General features: G+C 45.6%; 4 protein-coding genes and 1 long non-coding RNA gene across 5 annotated transcripts; 3 read left to right on the top strand and 2 right to left on the bottom strand.

The window, feature by feature from the left end:
- Positions 1-2076: 2076 nt before the first annotated feature.
- On the top strand, positions 2077-10020 carry LOC128625990 (uncharacterized). Its single transcript, XR_008389863.1, has 3 exons — positions 2077-2154; positions 9239-9395; positions 9826-10020. It is a non-coding gene; the product is annotated as an uncharacterized LOC128625990 (long non-coding RNA).
- On the bottom strand, positions 3804-4199 carry LOC119054945 (histone H2A-beta, sperm-like). The gene has a single exon (XM_053656032.1). It carries the CDS (start codon positions 4197-4199, stop codon positions 3804-3806), a length of 396 nt encoding a protein of 131 aa, XP_053512007.1.
- LOC119054982 (histone H2B type 1-A) lies at positions 4461-4844 on the top strand. Its single transcript, XM_037153067.2, has one exon. It carries the CDS (start codon positions 4461-4463, stop codon positions 4842-4844), a length of 384 nt encoding a protein of 127 aa, XP_037008962.2.
- On the bottom strand, positions 6213-6596 carry LOC119054983 (histone H2B type 1-A). The gene is given in 1 exon segment (XM_037153068.2): positions 6213-6596. A coding segment is annotated over 1 exon segment (384 nt).
- LOC119054981 (histone H2A type 1-like) lies at positions 6903-7295 on the top strand. The gene has a single exon (XM_037153066.2). The coding sequence runs from the start codon at positions 6903-6905 to the stop codon at positions 7293-7295; it is 393 nt and encodes a 130-aa protein (XP_037008961.1).
- Positions 10021-12598: the final 2578 nt, after the last annotated feature.

The raw sequence follows: 12598 nt of genomic DNA, 5'->3' as shown, positions 1-12598 counted from the left end.
TGTCCTTCTGTCCATGCCCGACAGCTGTCACCACGTACTCCCCAGGGTCCTGGGCACTTGTCACACGCCATTCGGGCCCGATCGCTCTTGTGCCTCGGTGATGGGTCTCTCTGAACCTCAGCTGAACCCCCATTTTCTCTCTAGCATCTCATGTGGGTGCACCCAGCACTCTGTCACTGAACTTCCTCCCTGCCTAAGCCCACTCCCAAGGCGAACCCAAGTGGCTCCCTGTCCTCGCACTCACTTCCCCGGGCCTCCGGACTGCAGGTCTCTGGCTGCCTTCATCTGCAGTTGAGGCGGGGCATCCAGCAGGTTCTCTGGGTGTGAGCCCCGCACCGACTACTCAGCCCTCTGCACCCACACCTCCCAGGATGGTCTGGAAGGTCTCCAAGACCTCCTCCGGTCTCGGGCAGGACCTGTCCTTAAGAGTTATTTTCACTTCTTCATAGCCAACCCCTCCTGTCTCCAGTTCTTTGAATTAGTAAGTCTTGATATTTAACTTTCCCTAACCAGGTAACCCTGGTGTCTTGCTCTGGATCTAATTGCCTGGTACAGACATAAAACTTGTCTCCTTGCATATCACTGAATATTGGCCCATTTGAATCATAGTTTATCCTTGTGTGTTAAGTATTTCATGTTCTCCCTGACTGGACCTTCTAATAATTGGTGTAAGGAATGGGTCACTCGCTTGGAACAGTTTTGAGCAGATGTTTCCTTCATTAGGTTTCATCATATTATACTTTTTTTACGTGACTAGAAATAAAACATATTTCTGTGTAAGTTATTTGTGGTTCAATTTTCCCCTCCACATTTCCCAGAATTTCTCTACCTGGTTTTGGACAAGAGAAACCCTAAGCTGCCATTCACGAGAGGGAAGAAGAGAAAGAATATGCGCTTAATCCAGGGATCACAGGACTCTCATTAACTTGATTACTCTCAGGTATCAAAGTGTATCATTTCTTCTAACCTTATGTTAATTTTCCTAGAGGTCTTTAGAATTCTTTACAACATTAATACACATTTTTTTGTGTTCCCCCAATCTCTGCAGATTTCGCAGATGTGTGGTGAGTAAGGGGTAGGTGTACCAATGGCATGGCTTCCCTTCCCAGCCTTAACCTGTTAAGGGGTTAAGTTCTGTTTTCCACATGAAGTTCCGTCTTCAGGTCTTTCTTCCGTTGTGTTTCTAGACACAGTGCAATAACTAATTGGAAGATCCCTTGACTAACATTTCCGAATGCATCCCGAGATGTGCTCAGACACTGATGGTGAGACAAGCTGCAGCAAACATGTTTCCGTGTTAGATTGTAGAGTCTCCTGGAGATGTAGGTATTGGCTTTAAGGAAACGTGTCCATTGATTTGGTTGTCACGGAGCTTATAGGCAAAGACTGAGTGTGAGAGAGAGCGTTCTCTCCCTCTGCACGGTCTCTCTGCCTCTCCCCTCAGAACGCACCTGCTCGAATCTTTGCTCCGACGGCTGGATGACAGTCACCCCAGACTGCTCTTGCCTGCCCTCCCAGGGCCCTTCTGGAACTCGCTTCTGTACCTATTTCTTCTAAGGCTCATTCTCGCTGCCTCCGTAACTTTCTAAATAAACTTTCCCTTGTGTTGGTATTATTTTTTAAGTGTGTAAGTCAGGTCCTAGAGGCCTGACTCCATAGCAACTTCCAGGGAAAATGTTTAAAAGCCCACTTTGCTTGAGATCATAGAAATAGGTAGCTAGTTGAGCATCAAACATTGACTGCTTTGACAAGCGCAGAGGTTACAACATGGTTAGTGTCTGCTTTTCGATTTAAAGATGTCACTGACTCACAACCACAAGAAGTTTTGTGGAATCTCAGTTCTTCACAGTGAGATCAGTTCCGAAGGCACCAGACAAGGGGACAGTTCGTGTGGTTCAATTTTTCCCTCCACAGTGAGGAACTGCATGAAGGGGACGGAATAAAATCACTAAGGCTTGCACAAGAACCAACCAATCAGCTTTGCGGTGACTCCTGACCCCTAACCCTCAATTTTTGCCTTTAAAAACCCTTGATCAGAAAGCACTGGGGAGTTTAGGTTTTCCATGCTAGCTCCTCATTCTGCTGGCCGACCCATGGCTCTGTCTTCCCCAGGGCAAAAGTCTGCCTTCAGCATTTGGCTCTGCGGCACATCAGGTGAGTGGACTTTCTGCTTTGTGACGGTGGCGACATAAAAATGTTTTGCTAAGCACTTTTAAATGATAAAATAAGTAATAATTATTGTACATGTGGCCTTTTAGCAAATTGTGAATATAACACACTATTTTGGGGGGAATTGGGTTGGGGCTTAGCACAAATATTCCATTCAATTTGAAAGGAAACTAAAATAAAACTAGCTACAAAAATTTTTTTCCAGAAAACTAGGGAAATTTGAAAATAGACTGGGTATTAGGGAATTGGTAATTTTCACAGGTATAATAATGGTATTGTGATTCTGCAAGGGAATATCCTTACTTGGAGGAGGCAGACTGAGGTAAAATTTCATAATGCGTGCCAGATGGATGTTCATCCTACTATTCTTTCAAATTTGTTTTAAAGCTTTAACTATAAATGGTTGAAAATTAATAAAATAACAAAACATGAACGATAGGATTGGGGAGGGGATTTTGTTAATAATGACATTTTTTGGTGAAATATAAATCTATCTACTCTTACTTGACATTTCCATGTAAATTTTGTATGTTGCATGGAGCCAATTTTGTTTATTGAGAAAATATAGACTACTACTAAATCAACATTAAAGTTCCTGGTATTAAAGACTATAGCAGCTCCTCATGGAATAAAGGATTTCAGCACATTTTAATGGAAGGCAATGAAGGGTGTAAATAAATTACTCACGTGCAATGGATGAATTGTGCTACCCTGAGCATGTTTTGTTCTTTTAGATTTTGTTGCATCTCCTCAAAAAATATAAAAACTTGTTTACATAACCTGAAATGATTTTACTGGTGACAGATTGATCTTTTTCTTTAACTATCTCAGAGGATAGATTTAGAAATCTGATTTTTGAGGATTTTTTTTCCCATTTGTCTTAGTCTGCACTGTTTTCTAGGTTCCACTTAAGCCATTTGTATTTTTTCTTAATTCATGTTTCATTATTATTTTTAAGTTTGCTAACAGGTTTTTAAAAACTATGTCCTTGTAATTCTAAAATATCAATTCTATCGGCTTGGGTATAATTTTATGATCAGAGTATTAATTCTAAACTGTGCATGTTTTGGGGATTTTTGTACTTCTAAGTGTGCATTGTTTTGTTTTATAGTTTTGGGAATTTTGAGGATTTTTGTGCGATACTGAGTTCGACTGCTTTCCTATTTTTCGGCTGAGCCAAAGCTGCAAATTTGCAAACCTCCTCCCTTCTTTGTAATCCATTTTAGTCTAACTCCATCCTCAGTAAAATCCAAACCCTAGGATGACATCGCACACTTCCACTTTATAACTGGCACAGAAGCCCTAAGTGAACTTGCCCCTTTCCTCAAGAATGGCACTTCTGCTGCCGCAAGGTGCCGGACAGCTATCTGGTGTTAACGCGCCAAACCACTGGAGACCAGGAGTTACGCTGTCGACTTATTGTACTTGAAGTGACCAGCTTCAGAAACCTCAGTCTAAACTAGACCAGTTTCACAGTCCCAGTTGGTTTAGAGGCTGCAACCAACTTGCAATTCTACCTGAGCTCTTTCTCAGAAATGGTGAGTGGCTCTGAAAAGAGCCTTTGGGTTGTTCCTTTCTCCCCCTGGGACTCAGATTTTTCCTGGCTTTCACCCCCTGAAGTTGCTTTAGCCTCTCTAGCGGTAGCTCTGGGTGTTCTTGGGCAGCAGCACAGGCTGGATGTTGGGCAGGACACCTCCCCGCGCGATTGTCACATCTCCCAGCAACTTACTGAGCTCCTCGTCGTTGCGGATGGCCAGCTGCAGGTGGTGGGGGACGATGCGCGTCTTCCTGTTGTCGCGAGCCACGTTGCCCGCTAGCTCCAGGATCTCAGCCGTCAGGTACTCCAGCACGGCCGCCAGGTACACGGTCGCACCAGCCCCGATGCGCTCGGCGTAGTTGCCCTTGCGGAGCAAGCGGTGGATTCGACCAACTGGGAACTGAAGCTGGGCTCTAATTGACCGAGAACTAACCTTGGCGCGGGTCTTGCCTTCTTGCTCCGCACCAGACATGATGGAAGACCCGTAGCCCATGACACAAAAAACTACTCTTGAGTAGGTGCAGGGCAGACTTATAGTTTGTGACTTGCTATCTGATTGGCTGGATGATGTACGGCTATCCAATCAAAAAGTAGTTTTAAAATCACCTAATTTACATTTACGTCATCACCTATTATCCAATCAGATGTTGCCCATTCATCCTGACAGTTGAGCCCGCCTTATAAATACCAGGCTTTTTTGCCCGTAACAGCTGTTTGGTGACAGTTATTAGACTTATTGAAGTGAGTTCTTGTCATGCCGGAGCTGAATGTGAAGGGCCCTGCTATTTCTAAAAAGGGCTTTAAAAAAGCTGTAACTAAGACTCAGAAGAAGGAAGGGAAGAAGCGCAAGAAAGCCCGCAAGGAGAGTTACTCAATTTACATCTATAAGGTGTTGAAGCAGGTGCATCCTGACACAGGCATCTCAGCCAAGGCCATGAGCATCATGAATTCTTTTGTCAACGACATCTTTGGACGCCTTGCAGCTGAGGCGTCGCGCCTGGCGCATTACAACAAGCGCACGACCATCACGTCCTGGGATATCCAGACGGCCGTGCGCCTGATGCTGCCTGGGGAGCTGGCCAAGCACGCCGTGTCTGAGGGCACCAAGGCCGTCACCAAGTATACCACCTCCAAGTAAATTTGTCCAGTCGAGTTTCCACCCAAAGGCTCTTTTAAGAGCCACTTAACATTTTTTTAGAGGGCTCTAGGTCTTTAATGAGTTAGTCTATGTGGATATACACTGCCAATTCTGCCAGGTTAACTAGTAAGTATACTGTTCATTTTGAAATTCACTTTAATGTTTAAATATAAATTCAAGCAAAGTAGGTGACTTAGCCATATTTCAACTCTGAATAGTCATTTACTGTCAAGTATTTGCAGGGGGTATTTAACTAGTTTACAAATGAGTTGGGTAAATACTGGAAGCACGGTTGCTGGTTATAATGATTAGGATCTGCCTAAAAGTCAGCTGAAGGGGCTCCGCCAGTCCACCTTACCACTGGCAGTGATTTCTATTCCTTCATAGCCTTGCCAACATTTGGTCACGTTTTGGAATTCAGCCTTTCTAAAAGATGCGTGAGCCTCATTGTTTTACTTTACGTTTTCCTAATAAAGATCATATGCTTACTTGCCGCCAGTTTTTGTATAGCAGTAATTTTGATAACCGCCTTTTAAGGTTGCTGAGTTCAGTGTCTTACTCCTTTTTTTAACTTCTGCTCTCTGAGATGAGTCCGGACGGTCCAGTAACAGGACACACACACCATTTTTAATGACACATCATCATACAAGTTATTATACCATGACTTGTAAGAAAATGTGAGGAAAGCCTGTCAGTTTACCTACTGTAGTACATCGTTAGCCAGTAGTTAGCCCAGATTGTGGAGTTTCGATGTTAAGATCCTCAACCTGAGTCTAAAGCCCCGAAATATAAATTGCATCAGACTAAAAACTCAAGGGCCTGAAATCCTTGCTGCTGAAGTGCAACGAGGCCGGTCTACAGAACCAACTCTCCATGCTCAGCAGCACTGTCCCAGGAGCAGAGCCTGAATGTTCCCTAAACCCCGCTTTCCAGAAACACCAGTATCTTCCCACAGCTGTGGGCTTATTTCTTTCTGAAAGGTACGAAGAAAAAGACACCTTCAGAGAAACGCATACTGTCCCTCATGGGCGATCATGCCCAGCAAACAAACCCACGCACACCATCCCCAATCCAGTCCACAGGGCTCCCCTTTGGAGTATTGTTCCTGATATACAAGACCCTCCGGGTGCCTGGAAAAATGCTGGTGCCCTTTAAGAACTCACTAACATGAAGCTTGGGGACACTAAGGGCAGTATTTTACACTATGTTCAAGTTACACCACAGCTTAGTCTTACAGCATGAAGTACCATGCTCTTACACTGAAGCCAACACAGAGAACAATCAGATAAACACACAGCTCTCTCAAGGAAACATAGGTGGCCCTTAAAAGAGCCTTTCATTATAAAACTCATTTGATGACTGAACTATTTACTTGGAGCTGGTGTACTTGGTGACGGCCTTGGTGCCCTCGGACACCGCGTGCCTGGCCAGCTCCCCAGGCAGCAGCAGGCGCACGGCCGTCTGGATCTCCCGGGACGTGATGGTCGAGCGCTTGTTGTAATGCGCCAGGCGCGATGCCTCAGCTGCAACACGTTCAAAGATGTCAGTGACAAAAGAGTTCATGATGCTCATGGCTTTGGCTGAGATGCCTGTGTCGGGATGCACCTGCTTTAACACCTTATAGATGTAAATTGAGTAACTCTCCTTGCGGATCTTCTTGCGTTTCTTCCCTTCTTTCTTCTACATCTTCACTACAGCTTTCTTAAAGCCCTTCTTAGAAGTAATAACGCCCTTTGAAGTAAGCTCCGGCATGATGAACGCTCAGACAAAAACTACAACGGACCAAGGTCAGCAAACAGCCGTTGATGGCAAAAAAAAAAAAAAAAAGCCTACAATTTATAGGGTGGTGCTCAACTGCCAGGCTGGACAACCAACATCTGATTGGATAATAGGTAATGATGTAAATGTAAATAAGGTGATTCTATAAGTAATTTTTGATTGGATAGGCGTACAGCACCCAGCCAATCAGACGGCATATTACAACCTACGGCAGACTATAAATAGGCTCCCACAGCCTGTACTTACTTATTGTTGTTACAGGTAGTGTGGTCTTAAGGTATGTCTGGGCGTGGGAAGCAGGGCGGCAAGGCTCGTGCCAAGGCCAGATCGCGGTCGTTTAGAGCCCAGCTTCAGTTCCCAGTTGGTCGAATCCACCGCCTGCTCCGCAAGGGCAACTACGCCGAGCGCATTGGGGCTGGTGCGCCCGTGTACCTGGCGGCCGTGCTGGAGTACCTGACTGCTGAGATTCTGGAGTTAGCTGGAAACGCATCTCGTGATAATAAAAAGACGCGTATCATTCCACGCCACTTGCAGCTGGCCATCCGTAACGACGAGGAGCTCAACAGGCTCCTGGGCGGTGTGACCATTGCGCAGGGTGGGGTTCTGCCCAACATCCAGCCTGTGCTGCTGCCCAAGAAGACTGAGAGCCACCACAAGAGCAAGGGCAAGTAATAACGGTAGTGAAGCCTAATGAGGAACCTGAACATTTAGACAAGAGAAAAACAAACCAAAGGCTCTTTTCAGAGCCACCCAAATTTGTGAAGACTGTGTGCACAGTAAAAAGCTGTATGTGGACGGCTTTCTGATGTAGCTTCTAAAGAAATCACAGTACTCTGGAGACATTCTTTGGTGGTTATAATTGGGCCTTGAGAATTAAGGCTGGAAGTCTCCCTGTAAAACAAGTTCATGGGTCTTCGTGTGGGATCTGCGTTTGACCTAGAGCTCATGCAGCCTAAGAAGCTTATTCTTTGCTGGACTTCTCGAGAGAAGGAACAAACTTGGTATATTTATATGAACAGGAATTCTAATGAAGTAAGGGGTTTAATTGGTACCAGCAGAGGGAGACGTCATGTAGCTTCCAGTTGAACCGTGGCAGTCTACAGGACATCGGCCAGTCTAGTCTAGCAAAGCTGCATGAATTTCTCAAGTCTCTAAAGAGTTTTCAAACATGCTAGTGTGTTTCACATGGAATTTTTAGATGTGACATCAATCAGTAAACCGACAAAGTCAATCTTAACATTTCATAAATGGTCATATGTGCACATTTAATACCTGTGGCTTCACACAAATGCTTAGTAAAAAAGAATGTCCTTAACATGTAAAAATATTCTCAAATACAGGTTTGGTACCTACCATGTGGGATGGACAGATAATGGTGTAATTCTTGGAGACTGCGAGGTGGCAAGGTCTTCCATCAGAACTTTGAAATTATTAGGGAATTTAGGTCATTTTCAAAAGTGGTAACTAGATACCAAAAAAAGATAGTTTGAGTTATTGTTTCTACTGCAAATACCAAGAGAAATGAGCACATGAACATTTAGTGAGGCTGTCAAATACAAAATTCATGTACAATAACAATTTTCCAGCTGATGCATGGCAACACACCCATATTTTAAAATTTTCAACGCCTAACCAGTCGGGGCACTGACCTCTTTTCCCTTAAATTGTCAAAATAACAGCAGCCAACACAACAATAGCTGTCTGGTGTGAATGAATAGAAATTACACCCAATCTTTTTTGTCAGATTAGCAAAAAGTATATATTTTTAGTGTGCAGCAGTTTAGTGATTAGGTTATGTGAGCCATGAGCTAAAAGAAGGTAGAAAATTGCTGCTGTACAATATTGAACAGTTTAAAGTATCTCAAAGAATTTTATTGGTTATCAAAAACAAACATTGCCAAATATTTGAGATCTACACAGACATGTGTAGGAGCAAGTGTGAAGAAAAGTATAAAGTCCTATAAGAAGATAAAGATAAGAATAAACTACATAATATGTTAATTAGGGACGGTCAAGTTATGAAGCCAATGATCTCTTGAATGTATGCACATAAATATTAAGGGCTGTAACTGGGAAAAGCACAAAAAAAATTCTGAAAACTGAAAAAGAAGTTGAACATTGGACAAAATTAGATGCTTAGACATTCATTACAATTAAAATCTTTCAAATGTGAAATTTTAAAATCAGAATAATGAAATGAATTGAGTCCATATGTGAACATTTTTTCCTAAACACAAAAACTTCAAAAAATTTTATATAAATGCTCCCCCGCCAAGCAAGTGTAGCTTCCCGCCCCAGACTCACCAAAACTCCGAGGGGAGGGAGGGAGTCACAGCAGAGACACCTGGGAAACAGCTGGATGATCGCCATTACCATTTTCAACTTTCAAAATAAGCAACAAAGTTATTGCATCGCAAACGGGTTTCTTTGGCGATAGCAGAAGAACTGCAATTCTGGACAAGCAAAATATGGCAAAAGGCAGGCAGGTCTGGAGAATAAAGAAGAGCATTCTTTTATAGAGGAAAGAAGAGAGCAGGGAAGGGTTGTTTGGAGAACAAAATCTCATTGGAGAAAAGTTAGCATCGTAAGTGGTGGTAACTTCTCATTGGCTGCAGGAGAAGACAGTTTGCTGTCACCAGGCCGGGAGGAAGTCTTTCTCCTGCTGGACTGTGCAGAGCTGCCGGAAATGCAGGGCTGAGAACTCTCCTTCATGCGCTCTCGACCCCAGGTTGAACGAGGGTTCGCTTATTCATTTCTGCAGCAGCATCAGTGGTAAGCATTGTTAATGGCATGTGCCCTTAACAGGCTGTATTGAGGAGGCATTTTACTTCTCTGGTGTTCCAACATCCCATAATCCCAGTCTAACCCTGAGAGAATCAACAGGCAAATCCACCCGGAGGAACATTCTCTGACTCTGAGTCCTCAAAGATATCGAAGCCATCGAAACCAAAGCAATTCTGAAAAATTGTTACAGCCAAAGATGGCTAAGGCATTAAATATACATCATAAAATACATGACGTTATGACTAAAGAGAACATTAGATAAAATCCGATGAATCCCAAAGTTTAGCATCCACCTTACAGTGCCAGTTCCTTAGTTGTGACGAATGCACAAATGTTGGCAATAAAAGAAACTGGGTGGGGAATGCATGGGGACTTCCTTCTTCTTAAATTTATTGATTTTTTTTTTTTTTTTTTTGAGAGAGAAGAAGGGAGAGAATACCATCGACTTGCTGTTCCACTTACTGATGCACTCATTGGTTGACTCTTCTGGTACGTGCCCTGACTGGGGATTGAACCCACAACTCTGGTGTATCAGGACAATGCGCTCATCAACTGAGCTGCTCGACCAGGGGGGCTTTCCATCTTTACAACTTTTGTATAAATCTAAAATGATTCCGAGTTAGAAAGTGTACTGAAAAACAAATCAACTTTTTGTTTATAAATCACGTAGACACTAAGTGAAAACCACTTTCCTTGGCATAAAAACAAACAAAAAATCATGCGACAACATCAACTACTACTACTACTACTACTACTACTACTACTAATAATAATAATAATAATAATAATAAAGTTAAGCTAGGAGGTCAGAAGTTTCCACACACTGCCCAGTCGCTGACCTCACTCATTGCCCCTTTGCTCCCTCATGGTTGGTCTGAACTTCACCTCTTTCCTTCATGCAGAACTCCACAACCCCCGCGAGTGGGATGTTCCAGGCTCATCTTCCCTGGGGGCTTCACTTTGCTCTTCGATGTTTTTGTGTTTTTATAAAACTTACTTTTCTGCTGCTCTTACTTTCCCTCGGGGGCACGAGTTCACCCGTCGGTGCTCCCCCCGCCACCAGTCAAAGGTGGCTTCCTGGAGGAGGTGGCTCTGAGCTGTGCTTGATGGTGAAGGGTTTCCAGGTGTGGGAACCGGGGTAGCCAAGGATCGGGGACATCTCCTGGCCGGTCGGGCTGGGACGGAGGACGGGCAGAGGGCAGCACCTGGTGAAAACTTTCGCACGTGCTGAGTATTATAAACAGGACCTTCGGTGGGTTGTACATCCACCGGAGAGAAATGCTGCAGCCAACAGGGAGCCACGTGACGTGTTTGTGAACCTGAGTGTGTCAACCAGTCGAGGTCGGGCTTCCGAACAAGCCAGGGCTTTCCGCGGCAGAAGGGCAGCGGGCACAGAGGGTCAGGGGGAGGACCCGGCAGGCCGGGCCGTGAGCAGATACACCCCTGCCTTGAGGTCACCGGGTCTTTGGATATTAGGACAGATCTTCGGAAGGCCACTCTAGGTGTCCAGGTAAGGTAAACATATTAGGCAAAATGTGTGGAGAAGTTTTCTTGTTAGGAACGACTGGATAAAATGTCATTTTTGTGTGTGCGGGGCGGGGCGGGGGGAATTTCAAAACAATGAAAAGGAAACTATTAAGACCATGTTCAAGAGACTGGCCAAATAGTGATTTGGGCTCAACGGACTCCGGGGTGCCCAAACTTGAAATCACAGGGCGGGGGGCTGGTCTGCTTCCTTAGGACTCCGCCGACTTTGAAAGGGCAGAAGACGCTCATCCCAGCCCAGAGAAGGCAAAGCAGCCGCCGCGAAGCTTTGTTCGCGCATGCGCTTTGGACCCAAAGATTTTCCTGCTTAGAAGTTCCAACCGTTCAAGTTCACCACCAACCGCAGTGCACGTGGGCGGGGCCTGCCAGCCACTGGCAGCGCTGTGCTGGATCAAACTGAGGGCTGCCTGCTCCGCAGCCTCATTTACCTGCGCGCCCTGCCCGTTCCACCACCAGCTCAATAGGGACTTTCACAAACGCTGCGGTCCCGCCGCACAGCTGACTGGCTCTCAGACTGCCACTCTGCGCCGCAAGTGTCATTGCCGCATAACCGCTTGCCGGCCGGTGGCGGGCACCGTGCGTGGGGTGGCCAGTGCTGACTCAGAACGGCACCGCTTTATAACCGAGACCCAAAGAGTGTGTGCCGAGCGAGGATTTCTACACACACCGTTCCCTCTGGCCCAACCATGTGACCAACAAGGTTCTCTCAATTCTTCTACCATCTGCATTCGCATTTGTGCTTCCGTGTCTAGGAGAAAGCAGTCGCTATATTTTCGTAGACGAAAGAGAGCTGCCTTGTTATTTAATGTGAATATGCCCATCTCAAGACAGTGCTGAGCAAGACAACGGGGAATTCGAGGGTCTTGGACTCACAGACGAGGCTGGCCCCGCTACAGAGCAGGAAGGATGTCGCTGGTCACTTTGGAGGGCTGGGAAGGCCAGAATTCTCCAAAATGATTCTTTCTACCATCACAGACATCAGAACACCTTGAACCGAGATGCAGCTTCTCATATGAGCAGTGAGAAATGAGGTTATTTCTAAACACATACTCTAACATGTCCCAGCAACCTGCACGCTCGTTCTTTCCATTGTTCTTGCTTTGCACGGAGTTTGGGTGAGTGAAATCACACAGCTAATGCCGCGGCAGGGTAAACCAGGAGAAACACAGTACATCCTGGGGCGTGGGGGCGAGCGTGGTACTGGGGGGCCATGTATCTCCTGGTTTTGCAAGTAGTCGTCCTGGGTCGATCCTCTCCCTTACCACTCACGGGGCACCCGAGAGCCGGGAGGGAGAGCTGGGTTCCATGGGGTTGTGCCCGCCCTCTCCTCCTTCCCACCCCGTGTTAGAGAGGGAGGCCCTTCATCTCTCCACCCATCAAACAGAACATTTCAAAGGTCACGACACAAAAACAGCCACCAGTGCACCTTTGTTTGCAGCTGCAGGTTTATTTCCAGGTGAAAATCTACTTGCAGACGACACGGGACCTCGGCGACGCGCACACATGCAGACTCAGCAGAGATGCACAGCAGCACGCAGATCACAGGGCGGCTCAGCTGCCCACCCCACCCCCCAGGCACTGCGGGGGACCAGCAGGTTCCCTGAGGCTTTGGGGACACAGGAAAGCCTGAGGTCGGAAGGAAAAGA

This window comes from Artibeus jamaicensis, unplaced genomic scaffold (assembly GCF_021234435.1).
Source record: "Artibeus jamaicensis isolate MK-2021 breed Jamaican fruit bat unplaced genomic scaffold, CSHL_Jam_final scaffold_1689, whole genome shotgun sequence".
NCBI classification, from domain to species: Eukaryota; Metazoa; Chordata; class Mammalia; order Chiroptera; family Phyllostomidae; genus Artibeus; species Artibeus jamaicensis.
This window is presented reverse-complemented; position numbering and strand designations above follow the sequence as displayed.

Bases quoted from the DNA above. Each gene is read 5' to 3' on its own strand.
- LOC119054981 (XM_037153066.2), top strand. From the start codon at position 6,903: ATGTCTGGGCGTGGGAAGCAGGGCGGCAAGGCTCGTGCCAAGGCCAGA.
- LOC119054945 (XM_053656032.1), bottom strand. From the start codon at position 4,199: ATGGGCTACGGGTCTTCCATCATGTCTGGTGCGGAGCAAGAAGGCAAG.
- LOC119054982 (XM_037153067.2), top strand. From the start codon at position 4,461: ATGCCGGAGCTGAATGTGAAGGGCCCTGCTATTTCTAAAAAGGGCTTT.